Genomic DNA, 25201 nt, shown 5'->3' with positions numbered 1-25201 from the left:
TGCTGATGTTATGATTTCTTTAAATAAAGTAAACAATTATATTACTGCTTGGGTATAGGCATAAATATTTTGCAACCTACTTTTTATAAGGGATCAACCTCACCTCTGGCATACCACCCGAAAGAAGTGGTAGAAGAGAAATGTTATTAGAAAAAGGGAAAATTGTACCAGTGCAACAATAGTTCTGGGTGTTGGGGGGCACATTAAGCTTAATCTTTTTGGGCAGCAACCCAGTCCCATAGCAAACACCAAATATGACTTGGCAGCTACAGTCTAGTCCTTTCAGCAAGTTGATACCAGGCAGCTGTAGTTAAATTCTGAAGAAACTGCCAGGCTGGCCAACTGGCCTGAGGCGAGCCCTCCAAAGCTGCATGCTGCTGGAGGAACCTCAAGAGCAGTTCCTGGCTGAGTTTATCTCAATGGCGGTACTATCACAAATTGAGCTCAACAATGCTATGTAAGGCAAACCAATACATGTATGTTTTTAGCAAAGAATAGTGAGGCATAGCAAATGAAACCAAAGCTCTGTGTAGAGTCATAGTTATATTCCTAAATCAAGCACCTTTTTTACCTGTGTCTGCTTCAGGAAAACAGTCTTTCATGAGTTTGCTTTAGTAAGACATCCTTTGACCTGTGTGCCCCAGCAAGACATCATTTTGCATAACTAACTTACCAAAGAACTAGAAGTTGCCACTTCACTTAGATAAGCAGGATTGTGATTGTATAAAGACAGCTCAAGCTATTTGTGCCCACTTGCTGAATGTCAATAGGTGGTCATTGTCTTCATTTGCACCAACCCCTATTCCTCTTCTTAGGACATGAACCTTGCAGCTGGAGCTGGTCTCCAGTAAATCCTGGCTCACATTAAGTTACAGTGAGGCCTATTATAAATAAAGATGCTATGAAAATAGTTGTTAGGGTACATGTGTCCCTGTAGTATAGTGGGATATCTTTTTGATATATGCAGAGGAGTAGTATAGCTGGGTCTTGCGGTAGAACTATTCCCAGTTTTCTGAGAAACTGCAGAATCCATTTTTAAAGAGGTTCTTCAAGTTCATACTCCAATCAGTAGTGGAAGAATGCTCCACATCCTCACCAGCATGTGCTATCATTTGAGTTTTTGATCGTAGCCATTCTGATTGGTATATGATTGGAATCTCAGAGTAATTTTGATTTGTATTTTCCCCATGACTAGGGATGTTGAACATTTCTTTAAGTGCTTCCCAAACATTCAAGATTTGTAATAGCCTAAAACTTTAAACAATGTAGATGCCCCTCAACTGAAGAATAGATAAAGAAAATGGGGTACATCTCCACAGTGGAGTGCTATTCAGTTATTTAAAGCAAAGACATCATGCATTTTGCAGGCAAATATATGGAACTTGAGAATATCATCCAGAGTGAATTAACTCAGAGTCAGAAAAACATTTATGGTGTGTGCTCACTTATAAGTGGACATTAGCCATAGAGTGCAGGACAACCATGTTATAATCCAGACTCAATGAAACTGGGTAATATGGATGTCCCAAGGGAAGATTCTCAAATCTCAGTAGCCACTGGAAGTGTATGGGGAGAGGAACTAGGTAGGAGTGGTGGTGAGAAGGGAAATAGGGATAGCAATCAGGTGCAGGGAGAGGGGAGGTGAAAAAGGGCTGAGAGTGAGAATGGAAATTGGAGGCAGGGGAGGTAGGTTTGTGCTTCTCTGATGTTGGGTAGCTGGAGGCCTGGTATGGGAGAGAATACAGGTGTGATGCGAGAAGAGGACATAGAAACTCAGGTGGCAACATCCTGTAGTCAGACAGGACTTCCAGAGGAGGGAGTGGGACATCAATCTTCCTACAAAACCTTCAACCTAAAAATTTGAAAAATTTGTTTTACCTAAAAGATGTGCAGAGATAAATATGGAGAAGAGACTAAGGGAACAGCCATCAGTGACTACCCTAACTTGAGAATTATTCCATGTGAGAGAGCCAACCCCTGACACTATTGATGATACTCTGCTATGTTTACAGACAGGAAACTAGCAGAACTGTGTCCTGAGAAGCTTCATGCAGCACCAAAGGCAGATACAGAGACCCACAGTCAAACATCAGGCCGAATCCAGGGAGTCTTGTGGAAGAATAGGGATAGAAGTGAGCAAGTGGGAGGGACAAGGACAGCATAGGAAGACCTACACAATCAACTAAACTGGGACTAGGAGAGCTCACGGAGCCTGGGCTACCCAGTAAGGGGGATACAGGACTTGGATCTAGACCTCCTAGACATTTGTTGAAAATATGTAATGTGATGCTTATGTGGGGGTGGGAGTGTCTGTATCTGACAGTGTCCTTTGCCTTAGAAAAGCTTTGAAAGCTTATGAGGTCCCATTTGTCGATTCTTGCTCTTAGAGCATAAGCCATTTTATTCTGTTCAGGAAAATTTCCCCAGTGCCCATGTGTTTGAGACTCTTCCCCACTTTTTCTTCTATTATTTTGAGTTTGTCTGTTTTATTTTATTTTATTTTTTGTTAGCTATATTTTTTATTTACATTTGCAAATGTTACTCCCTTTCCCGGTTTCTTGTCCATAAGACCACATCCCCTCCCCCTCCCCCATACGAGTGTTCTGCCCCACATCCACACCCCTTACCACCCCCCCAACATTCCCCTGTACTGGAGGGACCAACCTTAGCAGGACCAAGGGCCTCCTTTTCCACTGGTGACCCAATAAGTCTATTCTCTGCTACATATGCAGTTAGAGTCCTGGGTCAGTCCATGTATAATCTTTTGGTAGTGATTTAGTCCCTGGAAGCTCTGGTTGGTTGGCATTGTACTTATTGGGTTGAAAGTCCCTTCAGTTCTTTCAATCCTTCCTCTAATTCCCCCCAAAGGAGGGTCCTGTTCTCAGATGAGTGGTTTGCTGCTAGCAGTCACCGCTGTATTTGCTCTGCTCTGGCTGTGTCTCTCGGGAGAGATCTCTATCCGGTCCCTTTCAGCATACACTTTTTAGTTTCATCAATCTCATCTAGTCTTGGTGGCTGGAGACATATGGGCCACATGTGGGGCAGTCTGTGAATGACCATTCCTTCAGTCTATGCTCTAAACTTTGCCTCCATATTCCCTCCTATGGGTATTTTTGTTCCCCCTTTTAAGAAGGAGTGGGAGCATCTGCATCTTCTTGATGCTTCCTTTGGTCTGTGGATTGTACCTTGGGTAATTCGAGCTTTTTGGCTAATATCCACTTATCAATGAGTGCATACCATGTGTGTTTTTCTATGATTGGGTTACCTCACTCAGAATGATATTTTCCACTTCATTCCATTTGCCTATGAATTTCATGAAGTCATTGTTATTGATAGCTGAGTAGTACTCCATTGTGTAGATGTACCACATTTTCTGTATCCATTCCTCTGTTTAAGAGCATTTGGGTTGGTTTGATTTGCATTTCCCTTATTAGTAAGGATGTTGAAAATGTCTTTAGGTGCTTCTCAGCCAGTCAATATTCCTCAACTCTGAGTTCTTTGTTTAGCTCTGTACCCCATTTTAAAATAGGGTTATTTGGCTCTCTGGAGTCTAACTTTGTGAGTTCTTTGTATATTTTGGATACTAGCTCTCTATTGGATGTAGGATTGGTAAAGATATTTTGCCAATCTGTTGGTTGCCATTTTGTCCTAATGACAGTGTCCTTTGCCTTATAGAAGCTCTACAGTTTTACGAGGTCACACTTATCATTTCTTGATCTCAGAGCATAAGCCATTGGTGTTCTGCTCAGGAAAAATTACCCAGTGCCCATGTGTTCCAGACTCTTTCCCACTTTTTCTCCTATTAGTTTGAGTTGATCTGCTTTGATGTGGAGGTCCTTGATCCACTTGGACTTAAGCCTTGTACAGGCAGGGCAATAAGAATGGATGTGCATTCTTCTACATGCTGACCTCCATTTGTACCAGTACCATTTGTCAAAAATGCTATCAGTTTTTCCATTGGATGGTTTTAGCTCAAGTGACCATTGGTGTGTGTGTTCATTTCTGGGTCTTCAATTCTATTCCACTGACCTACCTCTCTGTCTCTGTACCAATACCATATAGTGTTTATCACTATTGCTCTAGAATGGTGCTTGAGGTCAGGGATGGTGATTCCCCCAGAAGTTCTTTTACTGTTGAGAATAGTTGTGGATATCTTGCATTTTTTGTTCCATATGAATTTTCAAATTTCTCTATCTTTATGAAGAATTGAGTTGTAATTTTGATGGTGATTGCATTGAATCTGTAGATGGCTTTTGGCAAAATGGACATTTTTACTATATTAATCCTGCCAACCCATGAGCATGACAGGTCTTTCCATCTTCTGAGATCTTCTTCAATTTCTTTCTTCAGAGTCTTGAAGTTCTTGTCATACAGATCTTTTACTTGCTTGGTTAAAGTCACACCGAGGTATTGCGTATTATTTGGGAATATTATGAAGTGAATCATTTCCATAATTTTGTTCTCAGTCTGTTTATTCTTTGAGTAGAGGAAGGCTGCTGATTTGTATGAGTTAATTTTATACCCAGCCACTTTGCTGAAGTTGTTTATCAGGCTTAGTACTTCTTTGGTGGATCTTTTGGGTTCACTTAAGTATACTATCACATCATCTGCAAATAGTGATATTTTTTCCTCCATATTTATTAAATTGAGTATTTCTTATTTACATTTCAATTGTTATTCCCTTTCCTGGTTTCCAGGCCAACATCCCTCTGACCCCTCCACCTCCCCTTCCATATGGGTGTTCCCCTTCCCATCTACCCACATTACCACCCCACCCCAACAATCTTGTTCACTGGGGGTTCAGTCTTGGCAAGAACAAGGGCTTCCCCTTCCACTGGTGCTCTTACTAGGCTATTCATTGCTACCTATGCAGTTGGAGCCCAGGGTCAGTACATGTATATCCTTTGGTTAGTGCCTTAGTTCCTGGAAGCTCTGGTTGGTTGGCATTGTTGCCCATATGGTGTCTGAAGCCCCTTCAAGCTCTTTCAGTCCTTTCTCTGAATCCTTCAATGGGGGGTCCCATTCTCAGTACAGTGGTTTGCTCCTGGCATTTGCCTATGAATTTGCTGTGTTCTGGCTGTGTCTCTCAGGAGAGATCTACATCCAGTTCCTGTCAGCCTGCACTTCTTTGCTTCATCCTCTTATCTCGTTTGGTGACTGTATATGTATGGGCCACATGTGGGGCAGGCTCTGAATGGGTGTTCCTTCAACCTGTTTTCTAAACTTTGCCTCCTTATTCCTTCCCAAGGGTATTCTTGTTTCCCTTTTATTTTTTATTTTTATTTTTTTGGTTTAGTAAAAATTTTATTTTATTAAAAATAATCTATTTGGTAAATTCTGTATTATATTATTTTATTCTGTTCTGTCTAAGGAACAAACTCTTGGGACTATGAAAGGAGAAACAGCTTTTACATAAAATCAGAACAAAAAGCCAAGTTGCAGAAGAATATAAGACAAGTTATATTTCACTAGGCAGATCAGATAAAACTTTTCTAGTAGCTTGAAAACTGCTATAAAGATATTTCTTTTTTTCCTCTAAGTTAGCTGAAAGTCCAAGAAATTTGAGAAAATGATCACTTTTTGTGAGAAGGAGTAGATGTGGCTAGTAGAGATCAACTGGAAGGCTAGCATGACAGAGCCCAGAACCTGGAAAATAAGTGATTCACCTTGGGTCTGGCTATGCAATTTTCCTAGCATTTTATGTCTTGTGAGTCTGCTCATGAGAGTTTTTTTTTTTGTTTGCTGGTTTGTTTGGTACATTTAAAACTTATATTTTGATTTTATATACTGGTTCTTTTTTTTCTCATCTTTATTAACTTGAGTATTTCTTATTTACATTTTGATTGTTATTCCCCTTCCTGGTTTTCAGGTCAACATCCTTCTAACCCTTCCCCTTTCCCATCTATATGGGTGTTCCCCTCCCCATCCTCCCCCCATTGCCACCCTCCCCCCAACAATCACGTTCACTACGGGTTCAGTCTTAGCAGGACCAAGGTCTTCCCCTTCCACTGGTGCTCTTACTAGGTTGTTCATTGCTACCTATGAGATTGGAGCCCAGGGTCAGTCCATGTATAGTCTTTGGGTAGTGGCTTAGTCCCTGGAAGCTCTGGTTGGTTGGAATTTTTTTTCATAGGGCGTCTCGATCTCCTTCAAGCTCTTCCAGTCCATTCTCTGATTCCTTCAATGGGGGTCCTGTTGTCAGTTCAGTGGTTTACTCCTGGCATTCGCCTATGAATTTGCCGTATTCTGGCTGTGTTTCTCAGGAGAGATCTACATCTGGTTGCTGTCAGCCTGCACTTCTTTGGTTCATCCATCTTATCTAGTTTGCTGGCTCTGTATGTATGGGGCACATGTGGGACAGGCACTGAATGGGTGTTCCTTCTGCCTCTGTTCTAAACATTGCCTCCCTATTCCTTGTGAATGGTATTCTTGTTCCCCTTTTAAAGAAGGAGCAACGCATTCACATTTTGGTCATTCTTGTTGAGTTTCATGTGTTCTGTGCATTTAGGGTAATTCGAGCATCTGGACTAATATCCACCTATTAGTGAGTGCACACCATGTGTGTTATTCCGTGATTGGGTTACCTCACTCAGGATTATATTTTCCAGTTCCATCCATTTGCCTATGAATTTCATAAAGTCATTGTTTTTGATAGCAGTGTATTATTCCATTGTGTAGATGTACCACCTTTTCTGTATCCATTCCTCTGTTGAAGGGCATCTGGGTTCTTTCCAGTTTCTTGCTATTTTAAATAAGGCTGCTATGAACATAGTAGAGCACGTGTCTTTTTTATATGTTTGGGCATCTTTTGGGTATATGCCCAAGAGAGGTATGGGTGGGTCCTCAGGTAGTTCAATGTCCAATTTTCTGAGGAACCTCCAGACTGATTTCCAAGAGAGGTTGTACCAGTTTGCAATCCCACCAACAATGGAGGAGTGTTCCTCTTTCTCCACATCCTTTCCAGCATCTACTCTTGCCAGAGTTTTTGATCTTAGCCATTCTGACTGGTGTGAGGTGGAATCTCAGGGTTGTTTTTTTTTTTTTCCCCCAATCACGTCCATTTATTGACTAAACCAATACTGAGTAAAGAGACAACTAGCCTTTGGGACTGGTTCCTAGGATGTGTGGGGAGGGGTCACTTGTAGAACTCATGTTCCTACTCATCTTTCTTGATCACAGTCTTGTAGGCTTTCTTGAAGTCTTTGGCCAGGAAAATGTGGCAGTTCTCACAGACAGTCAACATTCCACTCTCCTGACAGATGGAGTTGATATCGGCTCCTGAAATCTTATCTGGGCAGGCCACATAGTCTTCTACGTTGACCTCCTCAGAAAGGTTCATCTTGCTGGTGATGGTGGAGAAAATCAACCTCTTTTTGGCGATGATCAGGGAGTGGGAATTCAATTTTGTGGTCTAGGTGTCCTGGCCGAAGTAGAGTTGGATCCAAGGTGTCCTTTCTGTTTGTGGCCATGATTGCCTTCACACTGATGTTTTGGTCAAATCCATCCATTTGATTCAGTAGCTCCAGCAGGATCCTCTGAACCTCCCTGTCAGCTCCGGTCTGGGCATCGAATCTCTTGGTGGCAATGGCATCAATTTCATCTATGAAGATGATGGCAGGTGCATTCTCCTTGTCCAGGTGGAACACATCCCAGATTATTCGAGGGCCCTCACCCAGGTACTTATGAACAAACTCTGAACCCACCACATGGATAAATGCAGCTATCATGTGATGTGCCACTGTCTTTGCTAACATGGTCTTTCCACAGCCAGGGGGGCCATACATGAGGACCCCTCGGGGAGGATCGATGCCAATCTGCTTGTAGAGCTCGAAGTGCGTAAGTGGGAGTTCCATTGCCTCCCACACCTCCTGCTTCTGGATGTCCATGCTTCCTATATCGGCGTATATCACGTTGGGCTTCTGGTCTGAGGTGAGCATCATGATGCTGCTTTCAGCCTCAGGAGGCAGCACATTCACAAGTGTGTTGCTGTGCTTGTGGAGGGCCACTGAGGCATTGGGTTTGAGCAGCTCCTGATCAATGGTACTCAGGATGCAAAAATAACAGTTAGATCCTGTGATAGAGCCCACAATGACTGTGTTCTGATCCACAGCTTCCAAAAACTGACCAATGACCAACGGAATGCTCTGGATTTGCTTTACCTTCTCCTGGGCATGGAGGAACTCCTTCTTCAGGTTCTTCTGTTCATCCTTAATATACTCCTCCTGCACCTCCAGGAACCCCAGCTCTTGCTACAGCTTCTTATAGAGGCTGTATAGGTCCTCCAGGTTTTCAGGTTCAGGTCGCAGAAAGGACAGACCGGTCTGCAGCCGAGACATGGACAGTGCTGGCATCTCATCCTGAATTTTCTCCACCAAAATGCCTATCTCCTACTTAGTGACCAAGCCGGCCTCAGTGCAGCCCCTCAGGGTTGTTTAGATTTGCATTTCCCTTATGACTAAAGAGGTTGAACATTTTTTTTTTAGGTGCTTCTCAGCCATTCGGCATTCCTCAGCTGTGAATTCCTTGTTTAGTTCTGAGCCCCATTTTTAATAGGGTTATTTGTCTCCCTGCAGTCTAACTTTGTGAGTTCTTTGTATATTTTGGATATAAGCCCTCTATCACTTGTAGGATTGGTAAAGATCTTTTCCCAATCTGTTGGTTGCTATTTTGTCCTAACAACAGTGTCCTTTGCCTTACAGAAGCTTTGCAGTTTTGTGAGATTTCATTTGTTGACTCTTGATCTTAGAGCAGAAGCCATTGGTTATTTGTTCAGGAACTTGTCTCAGGTGCCCTTGTGTTCGAGATCCTTCCTCACTTTTTCTTCTAATAGTTTGAGTGTATCTGGTTTGATGTGGAGGTCCTTGATCCACTTGGACTTAAGCTTTGTGCAGGGTGATAAGAATGGATTGATCTGCATTCTTCTACATGCTGACATCCAGTTGAACCAGTACCATTTGTTGAAACTGCTCTTTTTTCCATTGGATGTTTTTGGATCCTTTGTCAAAAATCAAGTGACCATATGTGTGTGGGTTTACTTCTGGGTCTTCATTTCTATTCCTCTGGTCTATCTGTCTGTCTCTGTACCAATACCATGCAGTTTTTTTTATCACTATTGCTCTGTTCTGTTTATCACTATACTGTTTGAGTTCAGGGATAGTGATTCCCCCAGAAGTCCTTTTATTGATGAGGATAGTTTTAGCTATCCTGGCTTTTTTGTTATTCCTGATGAATGTGCAAATTGTTCTGTGAAGAATTGAGTTGGAATTTTGATGGGGATTGCATTAAATTTGTAGATCACTTTTGGTAAAATGGCCATTTTTACTATATTAATGCTGTCAATCCATGAGCATGGGAGATCTTTCCATCTTCTGAGATCTTCTTCAATCTCTTTCTTAAGAGGCTTGAAGTTCTTCTCATACACATCTTTCACTTGCTTGGTGAGAGTCACACTGAGGTATTTTATATTATTTGGAACTATTATGAAGGGTGTCTTTTCCCTAATTTTTTTCTCAGCTTGTTTCTCTTTTGTGTAGAGGAAGGTTACTAATTTATTTGAGTTAATTTTATACCCAGCCACTTTGCTGAAAGTATTTACCAGGATTAGTAGTTCTCTGGTGGAAATTTTGGGATCATTTAAATATACAATCATATCGTCTGCAAATAGTGATATTTTGACTTCTTACTTTCCAATCTATATCCCTTTGATCTGCTTTTGTTGTCTGATTGCTCTGGTTAGGAATTCTAAAACTATATGGAATAAATAGGGAGAGAGTGGGAAGACTTTTCTAGTCCCTGATTTTAGTGGGATTGCTTCAAGTTTCTCTTCATTTAGTTTAATATTAGGTACTGGTTTGATGTATATGGCATTTACTATGTTTAGGTATGGGTCTTGAATTCCTGTTCGTTCCAGAACTTTTATCATGAAGGGGTGGTGAATTTTACCAAATGCTTTCCCAGCAACTAATGAAATGATCATGTTGTTTTAATCTTTCAGTTTGTTTATATAGTGGATTATGTTGATGGTTTTCTGTAACCATCCCTGCATCCCTGGAATGAAGCCTGCTTGATTATGATGGATGATTGTTTTGATGTGCTCTTGGATGTGGTTTGCCAGAATTTTCTTGAGTATTTTTGCATCGATATTCATAAGGGTAATGGGTCTGAAGTTCTCTTTCTTTGTTGCGTCTTTGTGTGGTTATTATAAGAGTAACTGTGACTTCATTGAAGTAATTCGTTAGCGTTCCATCTGTTTCAATTTTGTGGAATATTTTAGATAGTATTGGTATGAGGTCTTCTATGAAGGTCTGATAGAATTCTGCACTGAACCTATCTGGATCTGGTCTCTTTTTGGTTGGGAAACTTTTAATGACTTCTTCTATTTCTTTAGGAGTTACGGGGTTGTTTAAATGGTTTACTTGTTCTTGAATTAATTTGGTACCTGGTATCTGTTTAGGAAATTGTCCATTTCCTACAAATTTTCAAGTTTTGTTGACTGTAGGCTTCTGTAGTAGGATCTGATGACTTTTTGAATTTCCTCTGACTCCGTTGTTATGTCTCCATTTTCATTTCTGATTTTGTTAATTTGGACACACTCTCTGTGTCCTCTCATTAGTCTGGCTAAGGGTTTATCTCTCTTGTTGATTTTCTCAAAGAACAAGTTTTTGGTTCTGTTGATTCTTTCTATTGTCCTTTTTGTTTCCACTTGGTTGATATCAGTTTTGAGTTTGATTATTTCCTGGCTTCCTTTTGTTCTAGAGCTTTTAGGTGTGCTGTCAAGCTGCTGATATATGCTCCCTCCTGTTTCTTTCTGGAAGCACTCAGAGATATGAGTTTTCCTCTTAGCACAGCTTTCATTGTGTCCCATGAGTTTTGGTATGTTATAACTTCATTTTTTTTTAAATTCTAAGAAGTCTTTAATTCCTTTCTTTATTTCTTCCTTGACCAGGTTACCTTCATGTATATGTGGGCATTGTTTCCTTATTGTTATTGAAGACCAGCTTTAGCCCATGATGACCTGATAGGGCATATGGGACTATTTCTATCTTTTTATATCTGCTGAGGCCTGTTTTATGATTGATTATATGGTCAATTTTGAAGAAAGTACCATGGGGTGGTGAGAAGAAAGTATATCCTTTTGTTTTAGGATACAATGTTCTATAAATATCTGTTAAGTCCATTTGGTTCATGACTTCTCTTAGTCTGTCTATGTCTCTGTTTAATTTCTGTTTCCATGATCTGTCAATTGGTGAGAGTGGGGTGTTGAAATCTCGTACTATTATTGTTTGAAGTGCAATATGCGCTTTGAACTTTAGTAAGGTTTCTTTTATGTATGTAGGCTCCCTTGTATTTGGAGCATAGATATTTAGGATTGAGAGTTCATCTTGGTGGATTTTTCCTTTGCTGAATAGGAAGTGTCCTTCCTTATCTTTTTTGATGACTTTTGGTTGATATTTGGTTGATGATTTTATTTGATATTAGAATGGCTACTCCAGCTTGTTTCTTTGGACCACTTGCATGGAAAACTGTTTTCCAGTCTTTTACTCTGAGATAGTGTCTGTCTTTGTCTCTGAGGTATGTTTCCTGTATGCAGCATAATGCTGGTTCCTCCTTGCATATCAACTTTTTTAGTTTATTTCTTTTTATTGTGGAATTGAGTTTATTGGTGTTGAGAGGTATTAAGTAATAGTGATTGTTGCTTTCTGTTATTTTCATATTTAGAGGTGTAATTATGTTTGTCTCTCTTCTTTTGTTTGCATTGAGGGTAGATAATTTTTTTTCTAGGGTATAGTTTCCCTCCTTGTGTTGGAGTTTTCCATGTATTATCCTTTGTATGGCTGGATTTGTAGAAAGATATTGTGTAAATTTTGTTTTGTCATGAGATATCTTGGTTTCTCCAGCCATGTGAATTGAGAATATTGCTGGATATAGTAGCCTGAGCTGGCATTTTTTTATCTCTTAGGGTTTGTTGATATGTAGTATTTGCTTTGGTGGGAGAGTTGGGCTCTGATGTTGTAACATAGTCTTGGTTCCTGTTGCTTAGTTTACTGTGCTTACCTTTTGACATCAGTTTTTCTTGCTTTCTCTGACTGTGCTTTCACACCCTGTAATTTTGTGTGTCAGCACTCCTCTAGTCTTGTTTTCTTTCGGCCATATTTGTGAATAGAAAGCTCTGGTCAGGTGTGTAGGTACTCCTGGTGATGGCTTTCAGGTCTCAGCACGGGCAGAAACCTGAACAATCCTGCCCCTGACATCTCCTAGCTTCCTCTGCCCAGGGGTCTCAGATGGTACTAGGCAATTTCCTCTTCTGTTAGGAATGTGGCCAGAGAGCAGTCCCCTCTGAGTTCTCAGGAATCCACAGTTCTGAGGTCAAGCTCTCTCCCCCATGAGATTTAGCTACAGAGAGCTCTGTGATGGTTCAGTTCAGTTCAGGGCGCAGGGCTGGACCCACGTGGTTCCTGCTGTTGACTGTTCCTATTCCTTTGTGATTTATTTATTGTTTCTATTTCCATTTTTAAATTTTGGATGGTGTTCAATTCCTTTACCCATTTATTCATGTTTTCCTGTAATTCTTTAAGGGATTTTTGTGTTTCCTCTTTAAGAACTTCTACTTGTTTACCTGTATTGTCCTTTGTTTTTTTAAAGGGAGTTATTTATGTCCTTCTTAACGTCCTCTATCATCACCATGAGATGTGATTTTTAAATCTAAATCTTGTTTTCCAGTGTGTTTGGATATCCAGTATTTGCTTTTGTGGGAGAACTATGCTTCGATGATGACAAGTAGTCTTGGTTTCTGTTTCTTATGTTCCTCCTCTTGCCTCTCGCCTCTCGCCATTAGGTTGTCTCTGGTGTTAGCTTGTCTTGCTGTCTATGACAGTGGCTTGACCTTCCTGTAAGCCTATGTGTCAGCACCCCTGTAAACCTAACCTCTTTTCTTTCAGCCAGATTTGGGGATAGAGAGCTGTTCTTGGGTTTGTGTGTCCTGAATCCTTCAGACTGATCACTTGGAGCAGTAGAGTTGGTCTTACCTATGCTCTCAGGTTTGTCAGTACTCCTGGTTACTGGCTTTCAGCTCTGGGCTCAAGCAGAAAATGGAACAGTCCTGCGCCTGACTGCTCCTAGGTTCCTCTATCCAGAGGGGCACTAGGCAGATTTCTCTTGGGCCAGGAATGTGAGCAGAAGTGTAGGTCTCCCCTGAGATCTCAGGATTGTCCACAGTTCTGAGAGTGTAGTTCTCTCTCCCTCTCGATTTGGGTACATAGAGCTTTGGAATTGGTTCAGCTCCTGGTACAGATACAGATTTGAAGTGTCCTGTCTCAAAGTGCTCCTGCCTTTGTGTGTTTTGAGGCCATCAGGTGGGTTGCTTAGAGCAAAAGTGTTGATCTTACCTCTGCTCTCAGGTGTGTAGTCACTCCTAGATACTGGCTTTCGGCTCTGGGTGCAGGCAGAAACTGGAAGGGTTCTGCCCCTGACTTCTCCTAGGTTTCTGTGCCCAGATGGCACAGAGGGCACTAGGCAGGTTTCTTTTGGACCAGGAATGTGAGCAGAAGTATTTGTCTCCTTTGAGCTCTCAGGATTGTCTGCACTTCTGAGTCCAGCTGTCATCAACTGGATTAGGGTACAGAGAGCTGTGGGAGCAATTCATTTCTGGACACTGGCAGAAACCAGAATTTTCCTGACACTGACTGCTCCTGTGTTTCTGTATCCAGAGGGAACTAGGCGAGTTCCTCTTATGCCAGGAATATGAGCAAAAGTGGTTGTCTCCCATGAGCTCTCAGAATTTTCTACAGTTCTGTGAGTCCAGCTCTGACCTCACAGGATTTGGTATCAAGCAAAAATCTATTTTCAATAAAAGGAAAAAAAAACATAATAAGGGAAACAAACTTCAGGAAGAAAAAGAATATGCAGTCTGTCTTACATCCCTGAAGACTATTGTTAATAATATTTATTTTTTAAATGTTTTATTCAAAATTTTGAGACTGATTCTTACAATGTAGCCTGAAGTAACCTCAAACTTCTGATCTTGCTATTTTAGTCTTCTGAGAGTGCTGGGACTTCACAGATATACTACCTGCCTGGTTTATATTATTGTATTTTATATGGAAACATCTATGATATCCTAGATGATTTTACTATGTAGAAAATAAAAGGGAATTTGAGATTACAGGCATGTTAAATTGCTTAACTGTTGTACCCATTTACCTATGTGTATAAAAACATGATGTTGTCTCTTTAAATATGCATTTAAAAAAATAGAAATAGCACAAAATACCTGCTTGTAAACAGATAATAAATTGAGCTTACTTTTCATTTATAACTTCACATAATGCAAAGTGCAGAAAACATTTAAATTAGAATGAATAGAATACATTCATCATTGATTTCAAATGCTTTGGTATGTTTTATCTTTGTTTGAAGAAATCATTTATCCCTTTAGTTTTCTGTTATAAATTGTGACTCAGATACATGAAAACAAATATATATAAATATATGTGAGAAAGTCATACTTTCAAGATACGTGAAAGCCCAGGCAGAGTCATGCTCAAAGGAGTGTGAGTTTGGCAGTTTCTTCCTTCAGGGTTGACAGCCCATTAGAGTAGTATGCTGCATTTTAAGAACTGAGAGTTTGAAAACAAAGGCACCGTGGATAAACTGTGGTGAAAAGTCTGTTACTTTTCCATGTATCAAAATGGTAATATTATTTCTTGTTTTGCATATTCCTTTCAGACATTTTCCTAATTTCACATATTCTTTTTACTTTACTATTTTGCTTCTTTCTTGACATGTGTTTGTTTACCTTACTGGCATTTTGTGTATTCAATATATGTGCAAATAGGTGGCAGATTGCAATTAAAAGATGTCTCAAAATAGTTGGGTACAGTAGCTGTGTCTCTAATTTCAGCAGAGATAGGCAGACTCTTTAAGTTTCAGGTCAGCTTTAGGATATCTATATCTATATCTATATCTATATCTATATGTATCTATATATCTATATATCTATATATCTATATATCTATATATCATCTATATATCATCTATATATCATCTATATATCATCTATATATCATCTATATATCATCTATATATCATCTATTTATCATCTATATATCTATATATCTATATATCTATATATCTATATATCTATATATCTATATATCTATATATCTATATATCTATATATCTATATATCTATATATCTATATATCTATATATCTATCTATATATATCTTATTTTCAGAAAAAACTATTTCCAATTTATTCTTTTAAACTTCAAATGTTTTATTATTTGTAAAAACATAACATTTAGGATTTTGATAGTTGTTAATTTGATACCCTGTAAAATATGTATGTTTATGAGAGATTGTTTGAAGGCTCTACTCCTATACCCTTGAATGAAGACAGGTCCTCCTCTGTCCAGAAAAGGTTGTCTTTTTGATGGAGCAATGCCAGGAAGGACAAACACACCTGCAGAGGTGAGAAGGGAAGGGTACACCTGCCTAATGATCCAGATCAGCAGATCAATCTTGGCAGGGATCAACAGTGTAACAGGTGTCTCAGTCAGACCACCCTCACATTCAGATGAAGATGTAGGCAAGAGGGGAAGAACAGAGGGTTGGGAAGAGTGAAGGTGGGGGACTGTGGTTGAAATTAAACCAAGAAAAATCATATTACATGAAAAATAAATTTAATATATTTTTAAAGTACCTAAAATGGAGACACTGCCCGGAACTGAAGAGACCCAGTCAACAGCTCCCTGCACCCAAATCCCGTGGGAGGAAGAGCCAAACCTTCAGAGGGGAAGACACACCTGGGAAGCCAGAAGAGACTATACTCTGCTCACATTTCTGACTTTAGAGGAAAACACCTAATGACATCTGGGAACCCAGTGCACGGGCGCCCCGGGAAAAGGTAGCACAGGCCCTCCTGGTTGCCGCCCTCACAGAGAGCTCAAAAGCAGACCTCCAGGAGCAACTTGAGCTGTGGGACCACAAGTAAGACCAACTTTTCTGCTCCAAGCTACCTGCCTGGTGGAGTCAGGACAAACATCCACAAAACAGCTGATGACCAGTAGACAGGAAAGACTACATGCCTGAAAGAAGAACACTCTCTTCCCATAACTGGCTGAAAGAAAACAGGAAAATAGGTCTACAGCACTCCAGACACACAAACCTAGACACACGGTCTAGACACTGTCAGAAATAGCAGAACAAGGTAACACCAGAGACAACCTGATGGCTAGAGGCAAGCGCAGGAACCCAAACAACAGAGACCAAGACTACATGGCATCATCAAAGACCAATTCTCCCACCAAAGCAAACACTGAATATACAAACGCACCAGAAAAGCAAGATCTAGATTTAAAATAACATTTGATCATGATGATGGAGGACTTCAAGAAAGACATAAAGAACTCCCTTAGAAAAAAGGAGGAAAACATAAATAAACAAGTAGAAGGCTATAGAGAGGAATCACAAAAATCCCTGAAAGAATTCCAGGAAAACACAATCAAACAGGTGAAGGAATTAAAAATGGAAATAGAAGCAATAAAGAAAGCACAAAGGGAGACAACCCTGGATATAGAAAACCAAAGGAAGAGACAAGGAGCCGTAAATACAAGAATTACCAACAGAATGCAAGGGATAAAAGAGAGAATCTCAGGAGAAGAAGATTCCATAGACATTATCGACACAACTGTCAAAGATAATGTTAAACGGAAAAAGCTACTGGTCCAAATCATACAGGAAATCCAGGAGTCAAAGAGAAGATAAACCTAAGGATAATAGGTATAGAAGAGAGTGAAGACTCCCAGCTTAAAAGACCAGTAAATATCTTCAACAAAATCATAGAAGAAAACTTTCCTAACCTGAAGAAAGAGATGCCCATAAACATACAAGAATCCTACAGAACTCCAAATACATTGGACTAGAAAAGAAACTCCTCCCATCACATAATAGTCAAAACATCAAACGCACAAAATAAAGAATATTAAAAACAGTAAGAGAAAAATATCAAGTAACATATAAAGACATATCAGAATTACACCAGACTTCTCAACAGAGACTATGAAAGCCAGAAGACCCTGGACAGATGTCATACAGACCCTAAGAGAACACAAATGCCAGTCCAGGTTACTGTATCCAGCAAAACTCTCAATTAACATAGATGGAGAAACCAAGATATTCCATGACAAAAACAAATTTACACAATATCTTTCTACAAATCCAGCCCTACAAAGGATAATAAACGGTAAAGCACAACATAAGGAGGCAAGCTACACCATAGAAAAAGCAAGAAACTAATCATCTTGGAAACAAAATAAAGAGAAGAAAAGCACATAAACATAACCTCACATCCAAATACGAATATAACAGGAAGCAACCATCACTATTCCTTAATATCTCTCAACCTCAGTGGACTCAACTCCCCAATAAAAAGACAGAGCTTAACAAACTCGATATGCAATGAGGACCCTGCATTCTGCTGCCTACAGGAAACACACCTCAGAGACAAAGACAGACACTACCTCAGAATGAAATGCTGGAAAATAAATTTCCAAGGAAATGGTCTGAAGTAGCAAGCTGGAGTAACCATTCTAATATTGAATTAAATTGATTTTCAACCAAAAGTCATCGAAAAAGATAAGGAAGGACATTTCATATTCATCAAAGGAAAAATCCACCAAGATGAACTCTCAATCCTAAATATCTATGTGCCAAATACAAGGGCACCTACATACATAAAAGAAACCTTACTGAAGTTCAAAGCACACATTGCACTTCACACAAAAATAGCAGGAGATTTCAACACCCCACTCTCAAAATGGACAGATCATGAAAACAAAAATTAAAGAGAGACATAGACAGACTAAGAGAAGTCATGAACCAAATGGACTTAACAGATATTTATAGAATATTCTATCCTAAAACAAAAGGATTCTTCTCACCACCTAATTGTACTTTCTCCAAAATTGATCATATAATTGGTCATAAAATAGGCCTCAATAGATACAGAAAGATAGAAATGATCCCATGAGTACTACCAGACCACCACGGCCTAAAGCTGGTCTTCAACAAAAATAAGGGAAGAACGCACACATATACATGCAAATTGCACAGTGCTCTACTCAATGATAACCTGATTAAGGAAGAAATAAAGAAAGAAATAAAAGACTTCTTAGAATTTAAAAAAAATGAAGGTACAACACACCCAAACTTATGGAACACAAGCTGTGCTAACAGGAAAACTCATAGCTCGGAGTGCTGCAGAAAGAAACAGGAGAGAGCATATATCAGCAGCTTGTCAACACACCTAAAAGCTCTAGAACAAAAAGAAGCAAATACACCCAGAAGGAGTAGAAGATAGGAAATAATCAAACTCAGAGCTGAAATCAACCAAGTATAAACAAAAAGGTCCATACAAAGAATCAACAGAACCAAAAGTTGGTTCTTTGAGAAAATCAACAAGATAGATAATCCCTTAGCCAGAGTAATGAGAGGACACAGAGTGTGTGTCAAAATTCACAAAACCAGAAATGAAAAGGGAGACATAACTACAGAATCAGAGGAAATTCAAAAAATCATCAGATCCTACTACAAAAGCCTTCTGTCAACAAACCTAAAAATCTGCAGGAAATGGACAATTACTTAGACAGATACCAGGGACTGAAGTTAAATCAGGAACAGATAAACCATTCAAACAACCCCATAACTCCTAAAGAAATAGAATCAGTCATTAAAGGTTTCCCAACCAAAAAGAGCCTAGGTCCAGATGGGTTCAGTGCAGAATTCTATCAGACCTTCATAGAAGACCTCATACTAATACTATCTAAACTATTCCACAAAATTGAAACAGACATAGCACTACTGAATTCCTTCTATGAATTCACAATTACTCTTATACCTAAACCACACAAAGACCCAACACCAACAAAGAAAGAGGACTTGAGACTAATTTCCCTTATGAATATCAACGCAAAAATACTCAATAAAATTCTGGCAAACAGAATACAAGAGCACATCAAAACAAACATCCACCGTGATCAACTAGGCTTCGTCCTAGGCATGCAGGGATGGTTTAATATACGGAAAACCATCAAGGTAATTCACTATGTAAACAAACTGAAAGATAAAACCACATGATCATTTCATTAGATGCTGAGAAAGCATTTGACAAAATTCAACACCCCTTCATGATAAACGTCCTGGAAAGGATAGGAATACAAGGCCCATACCTAAATATAGTAAAAACCATATACAGCAAACCATTAGCTATCATTACACTAAATGGAAAGAAACTTGATGCAATCCCACTAAAATCAGGGACTAGACAAGGCTGCCCACTCTCTCCTTACTTATTCAATATAGTTCTTGAAGTTCTAGCCAGAAAAATCAGACAAAAAAAGAGATCAAAGGGATACAGAGTGGAAAAGAAGAAGTCAAAATATTATTATTTGCAGCTGTTATGATAGTATATTTAAGTGATCCCAAAAGTTCCACCAGAGAACTGTGAAACCTGATAAACAACTTCAGCAAATTGGCTGGGTATAAAATTAACTCAAATAAATCAGTAGCCTTCCACTACAGAAAAGAGAAACAATCTGAGAAAGAAATTAAGGAAATGACACCCTTCATAGTAGTCCCAAATAATATAAATACCTCGGTGTGACTTTAACCAAGCAAGTGAATGATCTGTATGATAAGAACTTCATGCCTCTGAAGAAAGAAATTGAAGAAGACCTCAGAAGATGGAAAGATCTCCCAAGCTCATGGATTGGCAGGATTAATATAGTAAAAATGGCCATTTTACCAAAAGCAATCTACAGATTCAATGTAATCCCCATCAAAATACCAATCCAATTCTTCCGACAGTTGGAGAGAACAATTTGTAAATTCATCTCGAATAACAGAAAATCAGGAGAATTAAAACTATCCTCAACAATAAAATGACTTCCAGTGGAATCACTATCGCTGAACTCAAGCAGTATTACAGAGCAATAGTGATAAAAACTGCATGTTATTGGTACAGAGACAGACAGATAGATGAGTGGAATAGAATTGAAGACCCAGAAATGAACCTACACACCTATGGTCACTTGATCTTTGACAAAGGATCCAAAACCATCCAATGGAAAAAGGATAGCATTTTCAGCAAATAGTGCTGGTTCTACTGGAGGTCAGTATGTAGAAGAATGCAGATCAAACCATGCTTATCACCCTGTACAAAGGTTAAGTCCAAGTGGATCAGGAACCTCCACATCAAACCAGATACACTCAAACTAATAGAGGAAACAGTGGGAAAGAATCTTGAACACATGGGTACTGGAGAAAATTTCCTGAACCAAACACCAATGGCTTATGCTCTAAGATCAAGAATCGACAAATGGGATCTCATAAAACTGCAAAGCTTCTGTAAGGCAAAGGACACTGTGGTTAGGACAAAACGGCAACCAACAGATTGGGAAAAGATCTTTACCAATCCTACAACCGATAGAGGGCTTATATCCAAAATATACAAAGAACTCAAGAAGTTAGACCACAGGGAGACAAATAACCCTATTAAAAATGGGATTCAGAGCTAAACAAAGAATTCACAGCTGAGGAATGCCAAATGGCTGAGAAACACCTAAAGAAATGTTCAACATCTTTAGTCATAATGGAAATTCTAATCAAAACGTCCCTGAGATTTCACCTGACACCAGTCAGAATGGCTAAGATCAAAATCTCAGGTTACAGCAAATGATGTGGATGTGGAGAAAGAGGATCTGAGAAAGAAATTAAGGAAATGACACCCTTCATAGTAGTCCCAAGTAATATAAATACCTCGGTGTGACTTTAACCAAGCAAGTGAATGATCTGTATGATAAGAAATTCATGCCTCTGAAGAAAGAAATTGAAGAAGACCTCAGAAGATGGAAAGATCTCCCATGCTCATGGATTGGCAGGATTAATATAGTAAAAATGGCCATTTTACCAAAAGCAATCTACAGATTCAATGCTCCTCCATTGTTGGTGGGATTGCAAACTGGTACAAAGATTCTGGAAATTAGTCTGGAGGTTCCTCAGAAAAGTGGACATTGAACTACCTGAGGACCAAGCTATACCTCTCTTGGGTATATACCCAAAAGATGCCCCAACATATAACAAAGACACATGCTCCACTATGTTCATAGCAGCCTTATTTATAATAGTCAGAAACTGGAAAGAACCCAGATGCCCTTCAACAGAGGAATGGATACAGAAAATGTGGTACATCTACACAATGGAATAATACTCTGCTATCAAAAACAATGACTTTATGAAATTCAAAGGCAAATGGATGGAACTGGAAAATATCATCCTGGGTGAGGTAACCCAATCACAACAAAAATACTTGGTTTACACTCATTGTAAACCCAAATGATCGAATTACCCTAGATGCATAGAACACATGAACTCAAGAAGGATGACCAAAATGCGAATGCTTCACTTATTCTTTAAAATGGGAACAAGAATACTTTTTTCGAGGGAATAGGGAGGCAAAGTTTAGAACAGAGGCAGAAGGAACACCCATTCCCAGCCTGCCCCACATGTGGCCCATACATATACAGTCACCAAACTAGATTAGTTGGATGAAGCAAAGAAGTGCAGGCAGACAGGAACCAGACATACATCTCTCCTGATAGACAAAGCCAGAACACAGCAAATACATAGGCGAAGACCATCATTAAACCACTGAACTGAGAACGGGACCCCCGTTGAAGGAAACTTAGAAAGGACTGAAAGATCTTGAAGGGGCTTGGGACCCCATATGAACAACAATGCCAACCAACCAGAACTTCCAGGGACTAAGACACTACGCAAAGACTATACATGGTCTGACCATGGGCTCCAACCTCATAGGCAGCAATGAATACCCTAGTAAGATCACCAGTGGAAGGAGAATCCCTTGGTCCTGCCAAGACTGAACCCCCAGTGAACGTGATTGTTGGGGGGAGGGTGTTAATGGGAGGAAGATGGGGAGGGGAACACCAATAGAAAAGGGGACTGGGAGGTGCTAGGGTGTTTTTGGCCTGGATACCGGGAAAGGGAATAACAATCGAAATGTAAATAAGAAATACCCAAGTTAGTGAAGATGAAAAAAAAAAAAGGAACTGAAAATTATTATTTTGAAGGTTTTTATGATATCAAATTCTTATTTTCTTTCATGGCAAATATCCATTCCAGTGTAAGCCTTTTTATTTTTAAGGTTATTTTATTTCATAGTAATTATTTAAGGATGCATTAAAACATAAAGGTATTCATAAAGTATCATGTGATGCCTTGATAGAAGAGTACACTGTGAAATAGTAAAGTCAGAATTTAAATGTTGTACCTTCAATATTAATGATTTCTGTATGATAAACACATTCAAAATTTGTTTTCAAGTTTTCTGACTTATATAGTATACTATCATTACCAATATCATCATAATACTTGCAACATCTCAGTGGAACTTTTGCCTTCTACCTACCTGTGATTTAATTAATCTTTCCTCAGCTTTCTCTTCCTCATTACCATCTAGCTTCCGACAACACAAATCAATTCTCAACTTCTCTTCGGTCAGCCCTTCTACAACCCACATTCTTGACTCTCTGTGCCTGACTTATTTTAGCACAATTGTCTCTATCTTATCTATATCAAAAAATGATAGAACTATAGTGAAAAGTATTCCTGCTATGCATTTGCAACATTTTGATTATCTGCTCACTGTCTTATTTCCACTTCTCCTTTGTATTTCTGAGAGTACATGGTGGGGAGGGCTGTGATTGTGTTTTTTTGTTTTTTGTATTTTTTTGCTTTTATTTGTGTCCTCTTCTGTTTTTAGGACCTAAATAGTACCTACCTTAGGAACAATATACACTAATATCCATTAAATGAATTAGCGAATTAATCAATTGAAAGTTTTGAATTAGAAGAAACAATGGTGACTTACTTTTTTTGCTTAAGGTCTAAAAGCTGGCAATCCCTTCTCTGTTTTATTTTACCTTATCATTTTCTGGTATTCTTTATTTTCAAGTGAAAGCTATTAGCACATATGGAAGGTTGTGATCCTAATAGAGGTTTGTGGGAGCAGGAATGTCTGTTGAATACAATGGGAAAGAGTGTTCAGGAAAAATCAACTTGACTAAGAAGTTTGGGAAGTTTACCGTTGCATGTTTACTGGGTTTCACCCTGCCTTATTTCTTGAAAAATGCTATAATTCTTTTTATTGAATCACAGAAGGCTTGCTTGACTTGCCTATTCCTAAGTGTGTAGATGAAGGGGTTTAGCATAGGGGCAATGGAAGTAGTGAGAACCATCACACCCTTATTGATGGCCACCTCCTTTTTTGCAGAAGGCTTGATGTAGGAACAGGTAGAAAAGGCTTTTTGCTTTTGTTGGGCAGAAGGGAATCTAAGAATTGTCTTGATGATATTAACGTAGGAGAGAACAACACACACCAGCGTTATAATGAGAGTCAGTACAGCACAGATGAGAACTGTGTGCTCCATGAACCACGTGTCTGAACAAGAGATTTTAAGGAGAGGGGAAGCATCACAGATAAAATGATCAATGATATTAGAATCACAGAACTGCAGATTTAGGCCGAGGCTAAGTGGGGGAATTAAAATAAATAAACCAGCTACCCAACAACAAAACACAAGTCTTCTGCAGACAGCGGTATTCATGGTAGTCAAATAGTGCAGTGGCCTGCAGATGGCCACATAACGGTCGTAGGACATGGCAGCTAGAAGGAAAAATTCAGTTAGACCAAAGAGGTCGGTAAAAAATACTTGGGCAACACAGGCATTATAGGTAATTGTTTTGTCACCTGTTGCTATGCTATACAGGTATCTGGGGATGCTTGCAGGTGTGAAGGAGATCTCTAAGACAGCAAAGTTTTTAAGGAAATAATACAAGGCTGTTTTAAGGTGAGGATCTGCTAAGACTAGGGAGATGATGGACAGATTTCCAGTTATGATCAGTGAGTAGGTGAAGAAGAGAATGATAAAGATAAGAACCTGCAGTTGTTGGTCATCTGTCAGTCCAAGCAAGATGAAGGTTGTGACAGTGTGGTTCCTCATCTTTGGTTTCTGATTTCTTTTAGATCTGCATAGAACATTTAGTCTTTTAAATACACATTGTGTTTTAAATTTGCCAGAATTTTCTTATTCATTATACCTCAAAAAATTATCCTTTAAATGCATGTTGTGGAAGGACATCTAACTCCTTGGGTTCTGTTATTTTATATGAAGCAAAAACCCCTTTAGGCTCAACAATTTTCAAGATTGGATAGAATTTTATGATACATTTTTCCAAATGTGTTGCTCCTTTGAAAAGTGCTGAAACAAGATGGACAATGTGAGTGAGCTTTTCGCAATACAGACACTTCTGGTCTCTCTTGGAACTTTGTACTCGAAACATTTAATTTAGTTTACTGAAATTTTATGTTTTTCTCCTGAAGACTTGCAAACTTAACATTTATCAATATACAGTGCATGCATACATATCAACTCAGCTATGTGTACCACATGCCTATAAACACCCCCATCCCCCGCACACACTTCTGTAGTTGTTCCCATGATACTGCCTCCTTATTGTGTTTCTCTGTCCCTTGGTGATCACTTAAGAATTCAAGGTCGTACATAGCAGAGAAACCTTTAAAGTATGATATAATTATCCAGAGAACACACATCCTCTCAAGGAATTCTTTGAAAAATAAATTACAAATATATAGTCTGTGATGATTCCCTATCCCATCACATCACATTTGAATCTACTTTTCACACATAGACTAGCCTTAACCTCAATATAACACATGGAATGAAAGAATAAGGAAAATGACTAATCCAATTTAACAGAAAATATTGTGACACAATTAAGTACATATGTATATGTAAATGGTATCATTTAATTTGGAATGAACATTTGCAAATTTAGTTAGAAGCAATTGCTTTGATACAAATCATGAGGTTGTGAGAGTCGATTTGATTCTTTTGTTTGTTTTAGCCTGTTGACAATGTTATTAAAATTTTATGTTTTTACTTAAAAAATATGGCATTTCCATCAGTTCTTAGGCCTTAAATTACCATTATTCAGGTGATCTCCATTATACCTATATCTCTATTTTTTCATAGCCATTTTAATTCTCAGTTGTGACATGACATATTAATTTGTACATATTTCAGACACAACCCATTCTAGCA

At 39.0% G+C, this 25201-nt stretch overlaps 1 protein-coding gene and 1 pseudogene across 1 annotated transcript; both read right to left on the bottom strand.

Annotated features, from left to right (window-relative positions):
- Positions 1 to 7135: 7135 nt before the first annotated feature.
- Psmc4-ps1 (proteasome 26S subunit, ATPase 4, pseudogene 1) lies at positions 7136 to 22596 on the bottom strand (annotated as a pseudogene).
- Positions 22597 to 23191: 595 nt separating this feature from the next.
- Positions 23192 to 24079, bottom strand: Olr990 (olfactory receptor 990). The gene has a single exon (NM_001006597.1). It carries the CDS (start codon positions 24077 to 24079, stop codon positions 23192 to 23194), a length of 888 nt encoding a protein of 295 aa, NP_001006597.1.
- Positions 24080 to 25201: the final 1122 nt, after the last annotated feature.

This window comes from Rattus norvegicus, chromosome 7 (genome assembly GCF_036323735.1).
Source record: "Rattus norvegicus strain BN/NHsdMcwi chromosome 7, GRCr8, whole genome shotgun sequence".
Lineage (NCBI taxonomy): Eukaryota > Metazoa > Chordata > Mammalia > Rodentia > Muridae > Rattus > Rattus norvegicus.
This window is presented reverse-complemented; position numbering and strand designations above follow the sequence as displayed.

Excerpts from the sequence above, each read along its gene's own strand:
- Olr990 (NM_001006597.1), bottom strand. The coding sequence starts at position 24,079 with ATGAGGAACCACACTGTCACAACCTTCATCTTGCTTGGACTGACAGAT.